Source organism: Cavia porcellus, unplaced genomic scaffold (assembly GCF_034190915.1).
Source record: "Cavia porcellus strain 051 isolate PalLab524CR breed Dunkin Hartley unplaced genomic scaffold, mCavPor4.1 scaffold_2, whole genome shotgun sequence".
NCBI lineage: Eukaryota > Metazoa > Chordata > Mammalia > Rodentia > Caviidae > Cavia > Cavia porcellus.
In genome coordinates, this window is record NW_026947485.1 from 64,153,792 (window position 1) to 64,178,023 (window position 24,232).

The window sequence follows — 24,232 nt, forward strand, 5'->3', positions numbered from 1 at the left end:
AAAATTTAACTGCTGCGTTTCTTAAATTAATACTTCTTAAAATATGATTTGTATAGCTAACAGATATCCTTGAAGGAATATAACATGTCTAAAATTTTCTCTTTCTCTAGAGCTATTCAGTAAAGAAATCAACACCTGAAATGCAAATGTGCCCTATACGGATATTAGAAAAAGGTTTTACCTCCAAATTAGTCACCACAGACAACTACTCAGAGAGTACATGGCCGTTTTTGACAATGGACAACAGCAACGGAAGTTCAAAACTGTGTACAGGGTAGGAGCAGTGAAACGGAGGGATCCAAGGCATGAGCTTTGCAGCAGAACACTTGGCTTTGTATCTGGACGCTCCCACTGTGGTCTTGAACAACTTACCTATCCTACCTGTGCATTGTATCTACTTATGGTGATAACCTTTAAGTTGTTATCAGGAATAAAATATAAATGCATCTTTAGAGCCAAAAATGGTATCTACATTACAAGCATTCTTTAAGTATTACGCATTATTCTTAAAAGATATTGTGGCCACAGAGAAATGTTTCTTTTACCAAAACATGAATTAAGAAGAAAAAAAGAATTACATAAGTATCTCAAAGTACATCTAACACTCAACAGTACTTCAGGATTATAGAATTTCATCTCTTTAATTCACAGTTTTATTAGTTTCTACTAACAAATATAAAGTCATTTTATATTTGTCTCTCTAAATCCCTAAGTCACGGTTATAACTGTAAAAATTTGCCTTTTTGGGGCTAGGGATTTAGCTCAACGGCATAAGCACCTGCCAATAAAAAGTTAAATAAAAAAAAAGAAAGAAATTTGCCTTTATTAAATTGAAATTTTCATTTTAGTTATTATCTATCTTTTCTTTTGTATTTGATTTTTTATTTTGATACTGTCAGGTTAATTTTAAAAATTCATTGTAAGTAGCAATTATGTCTGCAATTTCTTGCTTTGTTCTTGTCAGATTAACCTTCCAAACTACCTCAGTGTACTAGCTATATGAATCCTCACTTTCTATTTATGAGCTATGTAATTTATGTCCTACCAAATCAAAAGGAGCACCTGCAATGATCTGTTTTCTTTATTTAGCAAAGCTCAAGACAATTTACAATCAGTCTCCAACTTCTCTAGCTATATTCTCTTGAACCCTCCAGTTATCTCCTTCCCCATTTAATGGAAAGTACTATTGTGAGTCACTACCAATCCTCAATCTGCTCAGTCCCAAAATCTGTAGCTTTCAATGCTACTAGTCGCTCCTCGTTTTAAAATCCTTTAGTTGGCTTCTAGGACCCACTCTTCCTGATCACTTCCTTTATCAAATATTCATTCAATAATTATTCATTGAGTTTCCGCTATATGCAAATTGCAATCTGTGATGCAGGGAACATTAACTGTTTCATTATTCTTACCTTACTGGATGTTACTTCTTATTCTTCTTCAAAGAATTAACCTCTTCTCCCTGATCTTTTAACACTGAATTCTCAAGCTTCATCCTTGGATCCTTCACATACTTACTCTGCTGATAACTTTTTTTTTGCTATCAATATGCTTATAATTCCAAGTTTTATCTGTAACTCAACTTTTCCCAAAAAAAAAATCAGACTATTAGGCTATTTATTTCTCCACTGAAATATCTAATAGGCTTTTGAATGAAAGATTCAAAAAACTATCTTCACTCAATGTGCTCCTCCCTCAGTTTTATCTAGAATGTAGAGGCAAATCTTCAGGCCAGTAATGAGCAATTTCATTCTCCCCATTATGGAGGCCACACCATTTGGAATTATGTGTTCTTGATGCTTCTTTTTTCCTCCCAGCCCAAATCCAATCCTTCCAGAATCCTGCTAACTCTACATTTATGATATATTCACAATCCAGCCTCTTCTCAACCTTTCAGCCACTTGCATCCCCAGCAAGGCCCACAACTTTTTTCCCTTGGACTACTGTAGCAAGTTTCTTGTTGGCCTCCATGTTTTTGTTCTTTTCTTCCTTCAATCTATTCTTAAAACATAGCTGAGAATGGTCTTTTTAAAGTTTTAGTTCAGATTACATCTCTCTTCAAGTCAGATTACACATGACTTTTGCTTGCCATTTAACTCAGTCCCGAGCCTTGTTATAACCTATAAGGTTCTCCATGATCCTGCTTCCTTCCCTCAGCCCCACTACTTTCCTCCTCACCCGCTGTACTCCACCTTTACTGGCCCCCTGCTATTTCTCAAATACGCTCCTGCCTCAGGGCCTCTATATTTGTTTTTTTCTTCCACTGACACCCACATGTTTCCCTTGCTCAACTCCTTCTGGGCTTTTTTTATTATCTTCTCAATGAGGTCTTCTACGAACAACCCTATCTAAAATTACAAACGGTTCCAAATTGCCAACAATTCTTAAGACTGTTTATCCTCTTTTCCTCTAAAGTATTTATCATCACGTCAGCCTTAGCATTTGTCTATTTTGTTGACTGTTGCATCCCCCAAACTTAGAACAGTGCCTGGCACACACAGCTGCATTCAACTTCTTGAATGAATTGAAAGTACAGAGGCCGGCAAATGAAGACGACCAATAACAGATCTCATCTAAATAGAGCTAACAAAGCCCTCTCTCCTCACTTTTTTGCAAACAAAGATGCTAGGAAAGCCAAAATGCCAAAAACAAATCTCTTCATTTTGAATCTCTCTACATTAACTCAACATAAAGTACATTGTTAATGTAATAATGAACCATGTGAAAGTCATAAAAAATATATAATTAGGATGACTTTAAAAATTTGTGTAAAACTAATTTTACTCCACTTTTTACATAAGCTGTCAAAAGCTGTTTGTAAAAAGCTTATATAAAAAGCTGTTTGCACATATTGTTCAGATTTTGCCAGTCCAATTAAACAGATTCAATTCATATTCAATACACATCTAATTGAGGATTAAGAATTACATTTCCAGCACAATTTCATTACATTTAGGTGACATAAACTTATTATCATTGGTATCAGTAATTTCATATTTTTAACTCTTCTAGTCAATTTTACAATGGAAGATTCACAAGCGACAAACCAACCACAGCTCTTGACTAAGGCAATGATGACTTACACATATAGCAGACAAATGTGTGAGCACAAACTCAGCTGGTGAACAGAAGTTCAAATTGGCAGTACAAAGCCAACTGACTAATAGTATAATGTACAATTAAAAATTATTGTATAATGATAGTATAATGTACATTGAGAAAGTAATGTATAATGAGAAACACATTATAATACCTATTTTAAAGGTGTGAAACCAGACGCTTAAAAAGATTAATTTGCCCAAAGTCACACAGCTATTGCAGGATCCTAATTTATTCTCAAATAAGAAGTAATATGAAACACTGCACTAGTACTCAAAAAAATATTAACGACTGCTAAATGTTACTACCCACTTAAATCTTTTTATTGTATATAGAATTTTAATATTTTCATGACATCAACAATGTAATTGGCAAAATCAAAATAATCACGCAGAGATCATTTGTATATTGTTCATCAGAAATCATTTAATCTGTCTAGATATCTCTACAACTCTGAACTCTCAAACAAAAGTTTAAGAATTTGTGTTCTTTTTTTAAACAAAAAAAAAGAAAGAAAGAAAAGAAATCCCAACTGAACTTTTCACTAAGGGATTTTCGTCCATATTCTCCCAACTTCTCAAAACCACAATGATTTACAATTCGCATCTAAATTATGTTTCGTTTTTATTAAAGTTATTTTAAAAGTTCTTATTAATGAATTATTGTTCTGGTCAAAGAGACCATTATTTTGCCATGACAAGGACAATTTTTTAAAAGTTGCATTTCTAACAGAATTGTAAGATACAGTGTACAAAGAATAATGATTATTCTCATTTTCACATCCGGAAACAAAGCTACAAGGTTTGGAAATCTGCCCAAGCTCACAACGTTGCAAATTCTGTCCTCAGATCATCCGCTCTTTAAAAATTTTTCCCCATTCTCTTTATTGTACCGACCCTATTTCTCTTTCCAGGCCAACTCCTCACAAACGACAGCCAACTAGAATGCAGGGGACTCTGTGAGACAATTTGGGCTGTCCTGGCAAGCTGGAAAAAAGGGGAGCGAAAAATAGTCTGACTCCCTCGTTGACCTTGTCTGAAGAACTTGGTGGGTAGGACGGCGCTACCCACCAGGTCAGTGATCCCACTAAGGCAGCTCTGGCGTGTCTACCAGGTGCACCGCAGCAACCTGGGGTCTTGACTTTCGCCCCCACCCATAACTTAGGTCTCCGCCCACAGTGCCTGGGGAAAGAACATCCCGGCTTCTCTCCCGGCCTAGATGAAAAAAAAAATCCTCGCTTCAGGCACCAGGACTTACCTGTCGGGTCATGAGAGATTTGATTTTTTGCATGTCGAAATCGTGAGGCGAGTACACTACTACAAGGAGCTAACAAATCACACCGAGCCACCACACCGCGGGTCCTAACACATGGCAGCCATAGTGGGTGGTCACGTGAAGCCGCCGCTCGGGTCAGCCTGCCTTTCCCTAAGCATGCTGGGAGCTGTAGTCTTCCTTCAGCCGCTGGCTGGTACCATAAGAAAAAAAGGCAGCCCGAGAACTACATTTTCCAGCAAGCAAAGCCGCGGGTGTCTGGCTTAGCCCTACAAATTTTATTGAAAGAGCTCCTTCACCGGTGCTAAAACCACAGTAGTAGGTAACCGAGCATTGAACTAATCCACAAGTACTAAAGAGGCAAAAACCAAATTGGTGTGTTCTAAAGGGCGGGGCGGCAGAATTTGAGACAAACACAAAAGTGGACGCCCTCAGGAAAGGGCATTTTCCACTAGGTGACCTGAAAAGTTGGCACTGTCCACGTGTTTGTAGGCTAGACCTGAAGAAAGGCAGGGTCGAGGTTGCCAAGAGGCTTCTGGCCAAGATACTTCTCCCTTTGTTCTTGGCATCCTTGCAAAAGCCCTAAAACGACAGAATTTTGATTGACCTCCATCTGTGTGATTACTTCCTATAATTCCGAAGGCAAGTTGGGACAAAAAATATAGCAATAATAATGCATATACACTTCACTTTGAAGTCCTTTCATTTTAGCAGTTTAGTTAAATAATAGAAAAGTCTTTGGGGACTCTATTTTTAAAGATTTTAAAATTATGAGACTATAAAAAAATATACAGACCTGACAGTAGTTGATATTATTGAAAGCTTGCTGAGTAAGAGGAACTCGACTAACAACTTTACGTCTAACATCTCATTTGTCTACGTGAGCATCCTAAGGTTATTACTATTATCTCCACGTTAAAAATAATGAAGCAGGTAGAGAAAAGTTAAGGAACTTGACTAAGATTACCCCAAATGAGCAAGCAAAAATGGAAGAACTGATTGTTCAGATGCATTAAGAAAGGGCTTCATGTTCTGTACTGAAGCGTCCTAAAGCATGATACAAATGACATCTTTAATTGGCATTTATTTTAATGCCTCTTAAGGAAAGATATAACAAGCATATGACTTCAAAAATACTACATAGAATAAATAAAAATGTTAAATCATGTTAATCTTATGAAAAATATTCTTTAAGCAAAACTAGGGGCAGTCAAATAGGGTTAAGAATAATAAAGGTGGTTTACAAATGACTAAAGTTTATAATGTTGATATAAAAGCTATTTTCAAATCTTAAATTCTATTTGAGCTCTCAGACTTATTAAAGGAAGTTTATTAAAAAGCAGTTTACAAAAGAAGTTGTAATATTTGACATAGGATTTCGTAAGGATAAAATGAGATGATGTAAGTGAATATAATTTATAAATTGTAGAGTGCCCAGTCATTATGAGATACCACTCATAATTCTGCCCAGTTTTCTGCTCGAACAGACTACCTTGAACATACTGCTGTCATTGTTTCTGTACTTAGAAATTCCTTTTGAAATTATGCATTTACATATATATATCCTTTATTCTGTTATTTCTAACCTCATAAAAAAAGTTCCAGTAGTGCCTGATGGCATGCAACTGTAATCCCAGAATACTGGGAGGTTGAGACACCAGGATCACACAAATTCAAGCCAACCTGGGCAATTTATCAATTTAACAACACTCTCTCCCAAAATTATAAATAAATAAATGATTGGAGATGTACCTCAGTGGTAGAGCATCACTCAGTTCCATCCCCCAGGAACCCCCACCAAAAAAATCTGGCCCCCAGCATTTGAGAAACTGAGTCAGAAGAATCTCAAGTTCAAGTCCCACCTGCATGATTTAAGAAGACTGTCTGAAAATAAAACAAAATTTAAAGGATGGGGATATATCTCTGTGGTAAAGTGCCTGTAGGTTCAATTTCCAGTACCACCACCACCAAAAAAAACTCATTCACTCTAGGGCAATTCTAGTTCATTCTTTATCTGATCTAATCTTAGACTATTTTTGTTGTGTGAAAATATGCAATGTTGAAAATTTCTGAAAGCATCAGAAGACATAGAAACTGCCAACCATAATGGCATATAAAATAAAACCTAATTCAATAAATATTTTTGATTTGGGGGCACAAGGCAACACTATACAGTATTAAGTGCATTTGTAAGGTATGGTTGTGATCTCAAGCACAGTTGAAAAATCACATCTTAGGCGCAATCTAATTTCAGTAGTTCTCCAATGTGACTATTCAGATTCACTTGAAGAGTATGCTACTGTTACTATTTTCTTTCCAGTTGTTGGTTTCAGATCTTCAGTGAATCTTATAAGCAGACCAGCACTTCACATCCATTCTTTAGCAATGAGAATATTTATCTATACAAGGCATATAATCCATATATTTCACTAGAGCTTGATCCAGAACCAGAACCTAGATTCAGTTCCAGAATTTTTTCCCTCATACACACAACTACAAAAAGAGTGATCCTAAAAAGCTTTGTTGTTGTTGTTGTTGTTTTAATCCAGTGTATTTGTTTTATCTTATTGCCCAAAGTTAGAAAAGTGAGTTATTCTCATAGCTGTGCGACTCTGGAAAACATTAAAATTTTTACTGTAATATTCTACATTTTAATTTACTTTTTGTGAGCCTAAGAATTGGACAACCCAAAAGCCATAAGTAAAATACTGAAAACACAGGTAGTAGATTTTTGATGTTAAGTAAACTATCAACATACCCTTTTACTATATAAAAGTGCCCAGTGTAACCGTGTTTGAAACAATGGAATATATTATTTCATTCCCATTTTGCAATTGATATGATTTATTGTTATCAATAGTAGTCCAGTAAAACTAGTAGAAAGTTTATATGGCCTGAGATCAAGTCTTATGGAAACCTTCATAAATAATAGTCCCTTGAAAAGGATAGCCTGAGCAGTTTTTGCAGATTGGAATATTACAGATCAGAGTTAAGCAAGATCATCTTATTCTGGATAATGGCATTAGCAGTTTAGTAGCATAAGGGCATGTTTCTGATGGCTGAAACAGGAGGAGCCTTTCAAAGCTCAAACATGAACTGAAGTCCTAGGGCAATTAGGAAAATGCCAAAATATTCTTGTCATTCTGTAAATACAAACATGATGGAAAACGTAGGTGAAAGGTTTTGGCCCAGACAGGACACTGTAGCCAGGAAAGCCACAACCAGAAGCAGGAAGCCCCATCTTGCCCTGCCCCTAGGAAGTTACCTGTGGCGCCATCTTCCCGCCCCTGGGAATTTACATATGGCGCCAAACCTAGGACCAATGGGCTACCTGTGTATCCCTAATGCCCGCCTTAGGTTCCACCCCAAACCGAGGCTATTTACAGGCCCCCACGCCGAGTGTCCGCCGGAGAGATCGCCGGACGCCAGTGGTGGGGTGCCGGTCATCTCTCTCCGTGTTCTCAGAATAAAGGCTGCTTTTTATTTTATATTTCTCATCTTTTGTTAATATTTTTCATCTTTTGGAAATAACTCTATCATTTGGTGCCGTGACTCGATCGGCAGGCAACTGACTCTTGGGCCACATACCCAGAGTTTCCTCGCCGATAACCAGATAACATCCTGGATTAATCCCGAGCTTTTTCCTCTCCCGAGACATTCCTGTCGCCAGCCACCTGCACTCCGCATCGGCCGACTGATTTCAGGTGAGCACTCCCCTGGGGAACTTTTCGCACTGGGCAGCCCCAGTGGAATGTTCTCCCCGTCTGCGTGGGTCTGTACATTTTCACGTCCTTAGGACCACCCAGGGCAGGGTTCTTTCTGGGCAAACCTGCGCCCACAAAATCTCTCACGTTCTTTGGGTTCGGATAGCCCAAAGCAGAGATTTTTGGGACCGCCCACACTGAAAGAATGCCTCATTTCCCTTAAAGCCTTGCGCTTTCACGGGCAAAACTGTTACTGACCCCACGTAGACTCCATTCCTAAATCTCTCAGTGACGACTGGAGTTTACGGTTTGGAACCGTAGCCGCCGCGTGGTACCACAAATAAGTGACGACTTGTTCTGGACCTCCGGTTTTTTTCTTGCCTGAATCAGTCATGGGGAACGAATTTTCTAACTCCCAAAAGACGCCTTTACAATGCCTAATTTCCAATTTACGTACTCTAAAAATTAAAGGTACCATAAAAACTAAACAACTAACTTTTTACTGCCAGGAGGTCTGGCCAACCTACCCGCTTATCGGCAAGCCTTGGCCTCAGCAAGGAACATTTGACCCCTGCATTCTCAGGAACTTGTATGATTTTTGTCAAGCTGGCAACAAGTTATTAGAACTCCCTTATGTCCAAGCCTTTCTTATTCTGAGAACACGCCCATCTCTCATTAAGTCTTGTGCTCCAGCTGAGATACTTTTAGCTAAGTCTACTGCGCCGCAAACTTTTCCGTCCTGCCCTCTGTTGTTTTCCCAGCCGCCGCCTGCCTACCACCAAACTCGTTCCCTGCCATTACCTCCCGCCGGACCGCTCTCTCCTCCCCCTATGCCTGATTCTCTCAGCAGCTCTAATCCCTCTCCGTTGCAGATACCTCCCGCTGTGCGATCCTCTCCCTCTCCACCTTCCAGGACCCATAACTCTCCCAGCAGCTCTAATCCCTCTGTGTCGCAGTTATCTCCCGATGTTCAATCCTCTCCCCCTCCGTCTCCAGGGACCCATATCTCTCCCAGCGGCTCTGATCTCTCTGTTAGCACTTCCCCGAAGTCTCTGACTTCCTCTCCTGAGAATTCTGTATCCCCAAAAGCATTCTCACCACCCACCCACCATACTAGGTCTCGGTCGCTATGTCCTTCCAGCAGGCCGCGAGATTGTTCCAGCCTGCGCGGGGAACAGTCGCCATGTTGCAACCCTCTGCCACGTGGCATGGCGCCGCCATGTTCAGGAGGGCCACATGGCGACAGGGCGCTGCCATGTTCCCAGGCGCCGCCATGTTTCGGGTCACGTGACAGGGCGCCGCCATGTTTCTAGGACCCTCACTGTCAACAGGCGTCTCCTTGTGGCTCCTCTTGTGAACTACAACAGCCGCCCTGTTGCAGTGCACATGACGCTTCATTGTGCTGCCGACAGCAGTCCTCTAGCTGCAAGGCACACAGTGAGACGCCATCTGCTCATGTTTCCCAGGGTGACCGGCAGCAGCTCTGTAGCCGCTCTACAGATGATTGCTCACATGTGCCTACCGGAAGGATAGCTGCTCAATGGCCCTCTGCTCTGGAATCTTCTCCTCAGGCTCTGCTTCCACTTCGGGAGCAAGCTGGCCCCGAGAGACTTGTTAACATCCATGTGCCTTTTTCCCTTTCTGATCTATCCCAGCTTACCCTTAAATTAGGTAGCCTCTCTGTTGACCCACAGAATTATATCCAGCAATTTAAATTCATTACTAATTGTTATGATTTACATTTTAAGGACGTTTATAATGACTCTGGGCCTATAGCTGTGCCAGAGCAGGTCAAACATACTAACTATAACAAACTTTTAAAATAGGTCCAGGAGGCTAATCAAAACCGAGTTGTGTTCCTAAATTGGCTTTCTAATCCTCGAGCTCTGCAAACAGTTCCAGCTTTGCGCACTGTGTCAGGCCGCCTCCCAGCCCCTCCCCCATGCGCCATCCCAGCCCCTCTCTCCCCCATGCGCCGTCGTCGCCGCTGCCACCTTACACACGTTTCCGGGGGCAGTCCGAGCCCGCCCCTGCGCGCTACATCCCAGTGCTTGCCCCACCCACTGGGCGTGCTCTGCCGGCATGCCGCAAAACAGCAGCTCAGCGGCTCTGCTCAGGCATGCTTTTTTTTACAATTTGGTTCCACTCAAAAGATGCTTTTTTATTACAATTCTCAAACCATTTAATCAAGATTATTGGCCACCTGATAATTTTACCAGACTTGTTTATCAATCAAAGCCTTCACCAATCTCCTGTTTAACAACTAAGGTTATAAATTCCTTTTTGCTGGGAACCACTAGCTCTATTTCAAGACAAGGGTTTTCTTCAAAGTTTTATTTTATTTGTCTTGGTTCATACTACTGCAAATAACAACTTTAAAAGTAAATGTGTTCAGAATTTGACAGTATTAGATCAGTTTTGATAGATTTATTCATAAGATTGCTAAACCTTTACTGCAAAACGTTTCCATTAAAGCCTTGTTTGGCAGACTAAAGCTTTTTTGTTAATTCTACGTGTCACCCTATAAAAAAAGCGGTATGCCATCCAGATAAAGCCTGCTCTCTAATCCAAAATGCCAATATTAAATTCCTGCATACTTACTTAATTCTACTATAGTCCAAATCCCAAACAAAAAAGGCAAAACTTGACCTTCAAACCTTATAGAGATCTTAATATGGTTTTTTATATTTTAACACTTGTGACACTTGGAGTTCTGAGACAGGTAAACCTACACAAGGTGGAGCTGCCTGGCCCCTCCATGGACCATGCTCAAATGCAGCAGAAGACATTGGGCAACAGAACGCCCCATCCTGGCATTCTTTGAGACCTTACTCCAGGGCTACTGGACTGTCCTAGCCACCAGAGAGTGGGTAAGTCATCCTAAGTAATAGCCCTCATAGGAAATGTTGACACTGCCAGATTCGTCACCGACAGAAAATCGCTGCTGAAGACTGAGGAAGTTCAGGGCAACAACAGCCCCCTTTAAGGTGTCCGTCTCAGATTCCAAGTCGCACTACAGTCTCAGGTAAGACATTCTCTATATTTGTGGACATAGAGGCCATATATACAGAGTTCTTCCTGAGTATTCAGGCTGCTATATTAAGTCCTCAATCTCTATCATGGGGTATTGATGGTCAACCTATGCCATTTACAAACAGGGCCTATTTTGTGCAGGTCCCAGTCCTAAATCTTAAAATGCCTTTTATACAGGCTGACTTAGACACACTGAGGCCTCAACAGCTTCCACCTGTTGTCACTGGTGGACCCTTCCTCAGTGATATAGACCACCACCCTTCCTATCTTATTCACCAATTTCTCAGGTACCCTGGTCAAGACTCTCAGATACATTTTTATCTTCTCACTTGGTTTATACTTTTTCAGGATACATAAAAGCCTTTCTCATACTTGCTAAAGTTCTGTTACAGCAAATCATTCCAAGGACTACAACCAAGTTGCAGCGACCCATGCTTAAATCAAAGTTGCTAGACTGCCATTCTGGTTTCACATCACTCAGGCTAAGAGGTGCCCTTCCAGCCCTAAATCTGATCATTCTGAGTGGTCACCTCATCTTCTGTCGCCTACCCGTCTCCGTCTCACAAAGGCCTTGCAGCCACAGTTAACGGGCTAAGTCATGTTTTGTTATTCATTTTGGTTCCCAATTTCTTACATTCTATTAATGATCATTTTTACAGCAGGACTCTTTAACAGTATTGCCTACAGACTGCAACATCATGCATACCAGAGACAAGCCTCACCAACCTACCGTCTTAACTTTTATGCTTTCAGATGGGGGAGTAAGCACCTCTCATAACTCCACTCCTCCTAACCCCACGTTTAATTTTCAGAATTCTGCCTTACCGTGGAAATGTTTCTACCTCAACATGGTCCTGATAGAATGATAAGTCTAAATCAAAGGCACCTTTCCTTCTACCTCACCTGGGTCCTTAAATATGACAGTGCCATGTCTCCTCATAACATTTTGTCTCTTTGTTTTTCCAGTGTGACATACGTGCATTCACCAGTGAAGTTGTCCTGGCTAAAACACCTGGCAGCAGCGTCTACCTGGGCATCAACCTTCATCCTGTCGACTCCCCTAGGCTCCAGAACAGCGCCCTTTGCCAGCAGGAAGTAGTTAAAGAGAGAAATCTTCGCCCCTTTTCATAATAATAACCATAAGACGGGATATGAAAGGTTTTGGCCCAGACAGGACACTGTAGCCAGGAAAGCCACAACCGGAAGCAGGAAGCCCCATCTTGCCCTGCCCCTAGGAAGTTACCTGTGACGCCATCTTCCCGCCCCTGGGAATTTACATATGGCGCCAAACCTAGGACCAATGGGCTACCTGTGTATCCCTAATGCCCGCCTTAGGTTCCACCCCAAACCGAGGCTATTTACAGGCCCCCACGCCAAGTGTCCACCGGAGAGATCGCCGGACGCCAGCGGTGGGGTTGCCGGTCATCTCTCTCCGTGTTCTCAGAATAAAGGCCGCTTTTTATTTTATATTTCTCATCTTTTGTTAATATTTTTCATCTTTTGGAAATAACTCTTATCAGTAGGCCCCTCTGGGACAGTCTGACTATGCTTCCTGAGCAAATAGAATAGCTCTGAAGCAAAGCAGTGACATGGTTAGGTGCTCAGAGGAAAGATGTTGCTACATTTCAGCTAGCAACCACAAAAGATAGAGCTAGTTATTGTGGAAAGCAGCATTATATACATACATGAGCACTAGCACATACACAGGTGTATAAGATAGCCACCTCTAGTAGATGTTAGGCTTTTCCTAGGTGCAGCAGAGAAGCAAGAGCAGAAAAAGGAGAAAAGGCCTTTATTGCAGGAAGGGCTGCAGAAGAGTGCAAGATCCTTCCAAGGCAGACAATGATGCAGCAGGCTTTTATTTGGTTTGACAGAGGGTGGAGTTTGAAGGGGCGGGAAGAATCATGTATTGACAGTTGATTCCGGGAATGTTAGCTTGCGCGCGAGAAGCCGGAAGTTCAGTTTCAATTTAGAAGAACACGGAAGTGAACATTGGAGGAATACACTGTCCCTCTAGGACCCATTGCTATGTTGGGCAGGCACCACGCTGAGCCTAGCAGAGCTTCACAGGCGCAGATAGAGCCTTTCTAGGTTCTAATTACAACAAGAAAGCTTTTTTCCCCCAGTTCTTACATAAATCTCACTATTCTTCGTGGACTGTGGCATTTCACAACCTCCCTCCCACTGTTTTTGCCATTTCAAAATATTCAGTGAATGTGAACTGAAGACTGAGTGTTGGAAATTTCTTGTAGCTGTATAAAGCAAGACCAACCTTACAGTTTAAATAAACTAGATTATAAACTTAGTGTGACCTGGAAGGTAACAAAAGCCCTGCCCTCTCAATGCACGCACATACGCACACACGAATGCACGAACTCACCTGCATGATACTGTGTATATATTCATATACCAGTGCAAACACACACACTATCCCAGTGGCTCCTTGCGTTGTTTGCAATTTGATCACCATGGATATAGATTGTTTCAGGTTAATCAGTCACTTCATTTTAAAGGCAAACATAACTAAGTAAATGAGAAGGCCATAAGTCCCTTTATCCTGGTAAGTTATAATAGAGCAGAGCTTCCTAAATAGGTTCCAAGTGTGATGCAAGATATTGCTGGTAAATTTCTTATACTGATAAAACACTTCCAAATATTTTTAAGAATTGTGTAAAAACTCTTGAATTTAAATTTTAACATTGTTTATATAACTTCCTGTGTAAACATCCTGAATTCAGAAATTACTACTGCAGTTAAGAATTTACTTGTACCAACCTACCAGTAGAGGGCGCCTTGTCCTGTTTATGCCACTGAACACTTCCTTAAACTGTGTCCCACAGGCATTGTAAATTTTTTACTGTATATTATGACAGGAAAAGATCACAAGTATAGTTCATCATGCTATTGATTTATTTATACAACATCAACCATCACTTGGTGTTATAAAAAATTTCTGCATCAGAAGAAACAGGAAAAATCATAAAAACAGTCAAATTAAGTACATTTAACATTAGGGAAAATGCACATTGTTTTATTTCTTTCATTTTGCCAAGGACCTAAAAAATGAGCCTTAAGTTAGTTGGAAAACAATACAAAGGAAATATCTGATAGGAGAAATTGGAGATCAATATTGATCTCTACTGTGTTGGGACAACTGTGATACCAGTGCCATTTAAATCCACACTGTACTTTATGCAACCTAACTTTTAAAGTTATGTGCATTTCTTACCTATCCCATGTGAATCAGAAGGCATAGCCAAAGAGCATCTGAAGTTTAATTAGAGGTAAACATCTTGACAAAAATGCTAGTAAAGCACTATGCTTGTATTCCAAGGGTCCAGAAATTCAATATTTCTATTTGAGGAACTCAGAAGTAAAAATAAATATCTAATCAAACAAATTGAGGTTGAGTGCTAGGTGCTACAACAAATCTATGTACAAGATCTAGAGCTACAGAAGGAAAATCATGGTACAGTTATTACCTGCAGTTGAGGGAGCACTTGCCATGTTTCTGAAGCATGGAGGGATCATAAAATGACCTCCGAAAAGGACTCAGATTTCTCAGTAGCCACTTTGTTTGCCTGTGGAAGCCTTTCTAAACAAGTTGGATTCCAAAATAGCTATCATTCCTTTTAACTTTTAATTACACTGGAGCAATGCTTTTCTTTCCCCTCTTATCACAGAACTTCTGCGAGCCCTCTCTGTCTGCCTTATGCAAGGAATTGTACTTGATTCGATATGGGTTTGGTAATATACCTTTGATTTAATGTGGTGGGAGCCTTCTTGCAAGTGGAAGTTAACTTATAACTTAGTAGATTAAGAAGTGTTCTACCTGTTGCTATGAGAATAGCCAGGCAAGAACACTGTACCAGGAGGCCACAGGCAAGATCTTTTTTGGATGACTGGTTTGCTTCCTCTTACTTTCAGCAATGAAATTTGGCCTCAGGTATTATCTGTTGGCCCAGGCTTTTTTGTTATCATTAAGCATGATGCGAGCTTCGGCCTCACTTGGAAACACACCTGGGATCTGCTTCTAAGTCAGATGTATCTATAAGAGTAAGAAAAACCATAGCAGTTGTTTGTAATAAAAAATACTACATAGAAAAAATGCATTTTAAAGATACTCTGGTGTTCTTTTTGGTATCTTTGGTGTGATCTTTACATGTTGATTGGTGACATCATGAAGATTAATAACTGCTTAGTAGATACATGAACTATTTCAATTTTCATAAAAATGTCTTAAGTTTCACAACAACAGCATAGTTTTGCATGAGAGGAATTTTTATTTTTGTTTATTATGAAAGCATGCTATTTTTCATCCAAAAGTCATCCAAAAGGATATTTTTCCTCTTGTGATTAATAATAACAAAGAATAATTTATAAAACACACTGACAGTTACTGATAATCCCTAAGAAACCATACTGTAAGTCGTAAGCCTGTACTCTCACAAAGCACATAACAGGTGTCCCCACTCCCTGTGTCCTTTGTATACACATCATTCTGTATTCAAATCACAGGAGCAAGAGGCAGGATAGGGTCTGTTACCTCACAGCTAATTTCCCTAGCAAATAAACCAGCAGATGCTGGTCCACGAAACGAGTTACCACTGAGAACAGGGCACTGTGTGCATGGGGCAGGATGCTCTCATGGAGCCCCACAGCAGCACTGCTGGGATCTTCCAGTGCAAAATAAGCCTCCTCCTTTTCTTCCTCCTCCTCCTAGGTAAGGCCTTGAAGAAATTACACTTCGGGTGTTTGAATTTTAGTTAAGTTTTGTTTTGTTTTGTTTTTAGTTGTGGGCATAAGGTAAATATTTGCCTTAGGGTGTAGATTTTTCTCAGAAAATTGAAGAGCAGGTGAGTATCTTTTAACATTAACACAATGTTCCAGCAACAAATCAATAATATTTAGGAGAAATTGGGTTCAATAGGTAGATGGCTACCATTTTCTTAGGACAACAATTATTGTCACCAGCAGTCATTAAGAAAGTTAAGGCATTAGAAAAATAGAATGAATTTTTAAACAGTGTTTATATATAGGTTCAATAGCTTTAATGCATTTATTTTGGCAAATTTAATTAGACCATGGAATTGTTAATGCTTAGAATGAGACTTAACAATCTATAGGAGTGGTTTTCTTTTAATTAAATATATTTAATTAAAGATACAGTTTAAAAGCTATTGTTGTAAAGGGTTGATTCTGCTTTATTTTAAATTACCTATTACACTGTAAAACATGGGAAAAGGTCTTAAATCGACAAAGGAGGTAACTATGTTAGAAAGGATTATTTCTCTAATGTCTTTGGCTTTCCTTTGCCCATCATCTAGTCCTACTAATTTTTTGTAGCTTAATTTTTGTTCTCATCCTCCTCTTTCTCCTTAGAGTTTAAAGAAATCCTCCTTTAACATTCCCACTGTTTATATCCACCAACATTATATTCACCAGATATTCTCTTTTTCATTCTTTCTATTTATAGATTTTTAAAAGTCAAGTTAGTTCTTTGTTTTGTTTACATTCAACAGATGAGAATTCAAAAAAGGATTTATTCTTTAAATTAAAGAACAAATTAAACTATGTAAGCAATTTCAGTTTTAGGCTTTCTCATTTATGTGAAGCTTTACCTTCACTAATGTAGTTTGTTGCAATTACCATGGTAAGTGTACTTTTTTACTTGTTTTTGTCAATTATATCTCTCACATATGAAATGTGCAATCTATAAATTTTTAAAGTGTTTGAGTTTCCTGTAGTTGTGTTCTGTAGTTGTTTCTGTTATTATAGCATTTGTTATCAAATTTAAGCCTGTGGTAGATTTTCATTTTTTTAAATTTCTGAAAAATTTAACTATCACCATACTGTGATATTTTTTAACTTTGAAAGTATATTGTGTGAGTGTCCTCCCTATTTTTTACTTTAAAACAATAAAACTCATTTTATATATGCTGTTTTTCAAAATAAGCTTTAGAAAAACTTACAGACAATACAGTTGAGAAATTTGACTAAAATAAAATTAAAGTATATTTCAGAGGAATCACATATCCATAGTTAACACCATTGTTGTATCTCAAAACTGTCTTTCTATGCACTGTCTTACTTTTCACGACAGGTATTTTTTTTAAAGATTTAAGTAATATGGAAACTTGTCTTTTAGCGATATTGAATTTTGTTGCTATCTCCTTTATAAAAATACCTAAAAATTTGAAACCTAAAATATATGGCTCAGCTTTTCAAAATACAACTTCATAATTTCTATTTTCTTCAAAGGTGCAATGGTTTATTTTCAATCAGCAGTGTTTGTTTTATGCTCGCTAATGCCATGCATGGTGATGAGGAAATAAATGTCAACTATTTTAAGCTACAGCAGAGGTCATTTTGTGAAGCCTTATGATTATGTTCAATACAATGAAACTGGTCTAGAAAGTCCTTTGTTACTGGAATAGTACATCATCAAATGTTCTTTAATATTGTATACTTTTTTAAGATACTGTTATTATGTATCTTAAGAGCCTCTAAAAGAGAAATGAGTGCTATAATTTTTATATCCCTGATTATAAATGGAATTATCATTCTCTTTAGATTAGTGCTACTGCCTTAGATTCAAAAATCTGTCTTCCTTTTTTTTCTCAGAAAGCATCAATAAGTGTAACGAATTTTAATCTGTTTAAAATATTTGGAGTATTAAGGGGCAGTTAAGACTTCATTAATTTTATAGTGTTTACTTTCCTGAAGTTTAATTGTTCTTATAGAAGATGTATTTCTAAAATCACCAGTTTTAGTTCTTTGGGTCTTTTTTTTTAAGAGTAGGAAAAATTTGCTGTGGGAAAGAAAGCTTCTATCTGAAAGGGAGAGAAGGGGCCCAGAAAGTGGGATGTCTGCCAACCCTGCTTCTGAAGGGTGTTTATTGAGCAAAACCACAAGGAGAGGAAGGCTTGTAATCAGTGATATTTCAAGTATAGTCATTTAGGTAATACTGATCCAATGGCAAATCATAGGATGGGTATGAAGTGACACAAAACTATCATCCACCAAAATTATACAGCAAGTGTAGTTCCTAAGGTAATACTGATTAAATGGGGATCAAATGGGGAAACAAGTCACATAGAAAGCGTACATGAGAAGGACAAAGACTTTCCTGGAAGGAGTGGGAGGTTTTGGTCCTCCACCAAGGTAACCGACACATATGTGGAGTATCAGTTGCTGTTCTTCATCCCTAGAAGTATAGGAGTAAGTAGTTCTTTTTCTTGAAGCCTGGCCTTCAGAGAGTAAACCTCCAGCCACCATTCTCTTCTATATTGATGTTTCAAGGGCCCACATTTGTCTGACTGTCTAAAGTAGAAAAGAGCACTTGAAAATCTCTGAAAATGCCAATTTACCTAAAATTAGTAAACTAATGTGTTTGCCAGCATGAATTTGTCACATCTATAGTGGAAATCATAGTGGCAGGAGTACTATTATGAAAATGTAGGGAAAGCATCTGACTGTCTGCTTATATTCTAAACTTTATCATAAGGATTATGTCATGTCAATAAGTTCATAACATCCCAGAAAAAAATGCATAGATTTTTAGGTACCCGAAGTAAGATAGTCTTTAAAGAAAAATTGGTTCTGCACTGCATTTTAAAAATTTGTTTCTATTATTTATTTCATAAAAATGGTGTAGGCATTCTAGGAGTTGTGCTGTCACTGTCATGCACACATTTGATAAGAAAGCATATATGTCTGAAATACTTTTATCATTTCCTATGGAAACACTGGATATATTCGGAGATGTCAATATCAATATATTATTTAAGGTATTATTACATAGTACAGTCTTAATGAAGTAGATTCCCACCATCACTTTAAACAATCATAAATGCCATATAAAGTGTAATTTCCGGGGTTGTGGATTTAGCTCAGCGGCATAAGCACCTGCCTTGCAAGGGTGCAGTCATGAATTCGATCCCTGGTACCGATAAAAAAAAAAATGTAATTTCCTACTGAAGTACTCTCTTTTTCCTTCAGGATGCAATATTTGCATTATATTTAATATTTTATTAAATAAAATTTTCTCCTTACAACTTTACTTACAGACCTCCTAACTAGTCTTTTCATAGTTAAAACCTAACTATTCTGAATCAAGAAAAGTCAGCAACGTTTCCATTCCGTAGTCAACCTGCAGTAGTGAGGTGCTTCCCAACCATTTCCAGAACGTTACTTAAATCCCAGTCAATCACCTTCAACTGCCACTACAAAGAATGTAGACTAAAAGGGTTTCTTCCTTTAAAAAGCAAAACAATACAAGGCTTTCCCCAACACCCCAAAACAAAACACAAATCCTTCTATAACAAGTTCTCCAAAGGACAAGAACGGATGAGCTGAAATTGCATCTAGGCTACCTACTTTGACATCTCAGTCTAGCTGTAGTTTCTAGGTTGATCTGTGACATGCCTTAAATGGACCAGGAAGTCAATGGCAAAACTGCTCCCTGTGGGAGGTAACTATCTCATTTTATGTCAGCAGCCGTGCAGCTTTTCCCAGTGTGTTCTCAAAGCATTGTGAGTTCCCAGCACGTCATTCATAATATCCAGGGCACACAATTTAATAAGGAGACTAGAAACTGAGATGCAATACTGTAAAATTCTCTGACCCCTTCAACTTCTACCTAGCTGCTACCCTCAGAAAATCACCTAAGGGTGTCATGACATAAACATTTAGAGATTAAAGAAAGGCCTAGACTACAACTAATATTGATCTTTTTTCACAAATTAGATAACAGGCCGAGATATAAAGTATCTTATCTAAGGTTACAAAACAGACTAATTACTATTTTTTCCTAATGTGTGGCTTTTACTGAGACTTAATGCTTCAGTGGATTTTTTCCTTTATCAAAATATCCAGTCTTGTAATTTCACTACAAGTTTACAGAATAGATTCCTAAATACCCTTATTTCAGGGCAATTTACACGTGACAAGTTTAATACTAACTAATAGGTAGAGACAGAGAATCCAAGACTAAAACTGAGTTGTGAGATTCTCATAAATACTTTAATTTTCACTCAAATAAAAAGAATACAATAATGCACACAATAGTATGTATCTTGAATCAGTAATGATGAATATTTAAAAACTAGTTTTTATTCATTGTTTACCAGGAACTTTTCACTAGCTTCTTGTCTCCTATTTAAGTGAAAAACATGTGAATGATTGTTTTGTGCACAAGACACATACGCTAGAAGAAATCTTTTCCTGTTCTGCTCCCATCCAAATGCCCAAAGTCTTTATAAATCTATGATTTCAAGACTCAGCCTCTGATTCAAATTAGATGTCACTGGTTGTCTGTTTTTCAGTACTGGGGATTGAACAAAGAGCCTTCCAACAGACCTACATCTCCAGCCCCTCCCCACTTTTTTTTTTTGTTTTATTTTGTTTTTTTTTTTTTTTTTGGGGGGGGGACAGGATCTTGCTAAGTAACAAAGTTGCCCAGGTTGACCTCAAACTTGGAATCCTCCTGCTTCAGCCTCCCAAAGTGCTCGTACTTATAGCATATGCCCTCACACCCATTTGGCATTATTAGTTTCAAGACGCTGATTTACTTTATCATCTTCCTTACTTATCATTTCCCGGTGAAAACCACTACTTCTGAAATTCACTTTATCTTTTCTACGGATTTCCCAGTACATAGTTCCCTCTTTTTGTAATCACTCATATGAAGGACAAAAACTCCACATTTAACATTCTTGAACTTACCAGAACAGAATGCAGAAGCAAAACATTCATACCTTTGTAATGCCTGGGATATGAACAGATCACTAAAAGGAAAGTACAAGTATAGTCTGTTATCAGAAAAAAATTATGTTAACCACAAGTACACACAGAGACCAAACAAGCTGTATGACAAAGTCTGTTTCCCTATAGTCATGCATTTACATCCTGTTAGTTGGTTTCAGGTCAATGTCTAGGAATCTGTTTTCTTTATAACCTTCTCTTCTCTTCTGTGTTTCTTCTCCAGAATTGTTAGCTCTAACTTTCCTGAAAGCCCCCAACCTCTCACTGTGTACTTATAGCCTACCACAGGTCAAAACAATGGAAAGCTTTGCTCCCACCTCTGCCTAGAAAAAGAAAAAGAGAAATTTACAGTTGGTCAGATTTGATTCTTCTTCGAAGCAGTCCTGTGTGTTTGAGTTTCTCCAAAAATAACTTCATGAAAGACAAAGAGACTTTTTCCTTCTTTGTATCAATGATCTTCCATATTATGATCTAATGAAGCTTAAGGAGTCCCTCTTTTTGAGAACAATAAAAAGAGAAAGCAATCAACAGAACAAGTACTTTGCATGTGAGAAAATTAAAATTGTAAAATTTCTCCTTTTGTGCCTAATTTCTGTCCTGTCTGTTCTCCACTTCTTCAACATTTCCCTTTCTAGTGGCTCTACCCTAATAGCTAAAAACTAGTTTCACTTTTACAAGCCTGCCCAGCTCCCACCCCATATGTCTGCTTTCTTCTCCAGCAAACTCCTCCAGAGTGTCTACTCTCACTGTTTCTACTGTGCATTCCACTCTCTTTTTTCTTTCTTCCTGTTCAAAGTACTTCACATTTAAATTTCTCCCTCTTGCCCCCACAATTTCAAACATTCCTATGATGGAGAGACCATTTTCTTCTTTTAAAATGAAATGAGCTCTAAGTGCTTTGCTTGCATTTAGAGTTCCAGAAATATGGTAGTCTGAGCTGAGGAAGACTCTCTTTTCAATACAAATGCATAGAAATACTAAATAACCTTAAACAGTGTATCATGGTTTAGTATAAAATAGGTCTATATCCAAGGTACCAGAAACTATAAAGAAAGCTGCAGACATGAGACACAACAGCGACTTCTTGGGCCTAAACTATCTTGCACAGCAGGGCTGTGTAGTAAACAGTGCTCTGTGCCCGGGGCTGTCCAGGCCTCTAACTCAGTCCCAAACACTCTACTCTCCGACATTTATCTCCAGTTTACACACGCAACACTTCTTCTTGGCTTTCTATGGATGTCTCAAAATGAACAAGCCCAAACCTGCCCCCTGATCTTCCCCATAAAAACCAGTTTTCTCACCACGATGAATTTATTAGCTATGACTCCATTCTTCTAGTTCATCTAAGTCATAACATAAAATTGCTGACTGCCACCCTGGTCCACCCAATGCTGCATCATCTCCTGTCTGTTTTGTTGCAGTTGTTTCCTAAGTAGTCTCTCCTCCGTTCCTGCTCTTATCCACAGTTCAAAGCTTTGTCATAGCAACTGAAGTGAGTCTAATAAACATAAAAGAAATCGCCAGTCGCATTTTTCACTTCAGAGTAAAATTGCCAGTCTTACCCCTGTTTCTGTGGTCTCGCCCCACCTATCCTGGCCCCCTTACTGACCTCAAAGCTTGCTGAGTTCCTTCTCCAGCCTGTTCACCTGCTACTCTCCTTCACTGCTCCTCAAGCATGTCTCATTCTTCTTCTGGGCAAGAATGACTTGTTGTGTTGGTAATAGTTTAATACCACTCTTCTTGAGTTATTTATATTTAGCAAAGTTTTGGTTAAAAGGAAGACTTCCAAAAAATGGAATGTTAAGCCACTTCAGAAGCTTTGGGAAATTGCTTTGGGAAGGGAGTAACCCACCTGTATCTGAAATTACATAGTTTGAGGAGGATAGAGTTTGATACAGACATTAATGTAGTCATAATTACAAATGTTTCAGTGGTTTCACTGGACTTTAGAACTAATCATCCTTTTCTGCTTTCTCTTCCCATTATTCTTCAACAGTCAAGTTAACAACTTCTGCTTTTCCTTTTCATCTTGCGTTTAGGGAAGTCATGCAGTTGGCATAGTCTTTGGGTGGAGTTTTTAAAATGCAGGTTTCACAGGCAAATATTTACTTCTACCTGTAACTGGTACTAGAATGGTCAGTACTTAGAAGTCTCTCTTCTCTAGAAAGGATTATCATCAGATCGCGTTCTCACAGCAAGTGCCTCTTTGGATTGTGAAATGTGGCCCAGGATCTTCACAGCTTTCCTTTCCTTTGTAGCAGGTTCTTGCTTGGGACTGAAGGTGACAGTGCCATCACACACTGTCCATGGCATCAGAGGTCAAGCCCTTTACCTCCCGGTGCACTACGGCTTCCATACTGTGGCATCAGGCATCCAGATCATATGGCTGTTTGAGAGACCCCACACAATGCCCAAATACTTACTGGGCTCTGTGAACAAGTCTGTAGTTCCTGACTTGGAATACCAGCATAAATTCACCCTGAGGCCGCCCAATGCATCTCTGCTCATTAATCCACTGCAGTTTGATGATGAAGGTAATTACATTGTGAAGGTCAACATTCAAGGAAATGGAACGCTATCCTCGAGTCAGAAGATACAAGTCACTGTCGATGGTGAGTCTACTCTGACTATATATGGCAAGCTAGTGTGGAGTCAGCAGAGGCCCAGGACTCTAACGTTGGTGGGCTTTAGGTTCTGGCCATGTAACTTTGGATGAAGTAATTAAGTCTCAAAGCCTCAACATCTCATTACACTAACAACAGTATTATCTATTTCATGAGGCTTTCTGAGAATTAAATAAGACATGTACATGAAGGGATATGTACAGTGTCCAGCACTATTTGTATGAGAATTAGTTCAATGATCATGCATAACAGCAATAAAAGTTTCCGGAAATGTGTTCTAAAGAATGAGGTCAGTTAACTTTCAGATGTTAATTTTTCTAAGTAAGATGAGTAAATGATATACCTTAAATACACTGCACCCAAAGTCCAACTTCTGATTTTTTTCTCTAGACCTATTCATTTGACAGTATTTCTCATTGTAGTAAATATTAATTCAATTTTATCAGTTGCTCAGGCCAAAATCTTGCAATCATCACTGACTCCTTTTCTTTCATCCCACATCCAAGCCACAGGAAAATCTGTTGGTATTACCTTCAAAATGTAGAAGAAATTGAACCACTTCTCACCAGAGAAGGTTACTGTCCCACTGGATACCACCAGCTGTGGCCTAGACTATTCTAATAGCCGACCATCTGGTCTCTCTGCTTCTGCTCCTGCAGCTGAAACTACTCCTGGCACCTATTTGAATACACAGCACCAACTCATCCCATTGTTACCTCTACCCTGTCCCTTGCTCTT

The 24,232-nt window shown here is 38.9% G+C and overlaps 2 protein-coding genes across 9 annotated transcripts in view; one reads left to right on the plus strand and one right to left on the minus strand.

Annotated features, from left to right (window-relative positions):
• The window catches only part of Vps50 (VPS50 subunit of EARP/GARPII complex), a 106,465-nt gene extending 101,950 nt beyond the window's left edge, over positions 1-4,515 (minus strand). For all 5 annotated transcript variants that reach the window (XR_010045361.1, XM_063242698.1, XM_063242697.1 and 2 more), the window contains exon 1: positions 4,354-4,515. Coding sequence is in view for 4 of the 5 variants with exons in the window: in XM_063242698.1 (XP_063098768.1) it covers positions 4,354-4,386 (33 nt within the window). In the remaining variant the exon portion in view is untranslated. The remainder of the gene's footprint in view (positions 1-4,353) is intronic.
• Positions 4,516-15,655: 11,140 nt separating this feature from the next.
• Positions 15,656-24,232, plus strand: part of Hepacam2 (HEPACAM family member 2) — a 38,877-nt gene continuing 30,300 nt past the window's right edge. Inside the window, exons 1-2 of one of the 4 annotated variants that reach the window (XM_013158140.2) lie at positions 15,656-15,828; positions 23,129-23,482. In XM_013158140.2, the coding sequence (XP_013013594.1) occupies positions 15,735-15,828; positions 23,129-23,482 (448 nt within the window). In that variant the 5' untranslated portion in view covers positions 15,656-15,734. The remainder of the gene's footprint in view (positions 15,829-23,128; positions 23,483-24,232) is intronic. The other 3 variants (XM_063242700.1, XM_063242699.1, XM_013158141.2) reach the window with 3 other exon arrangements.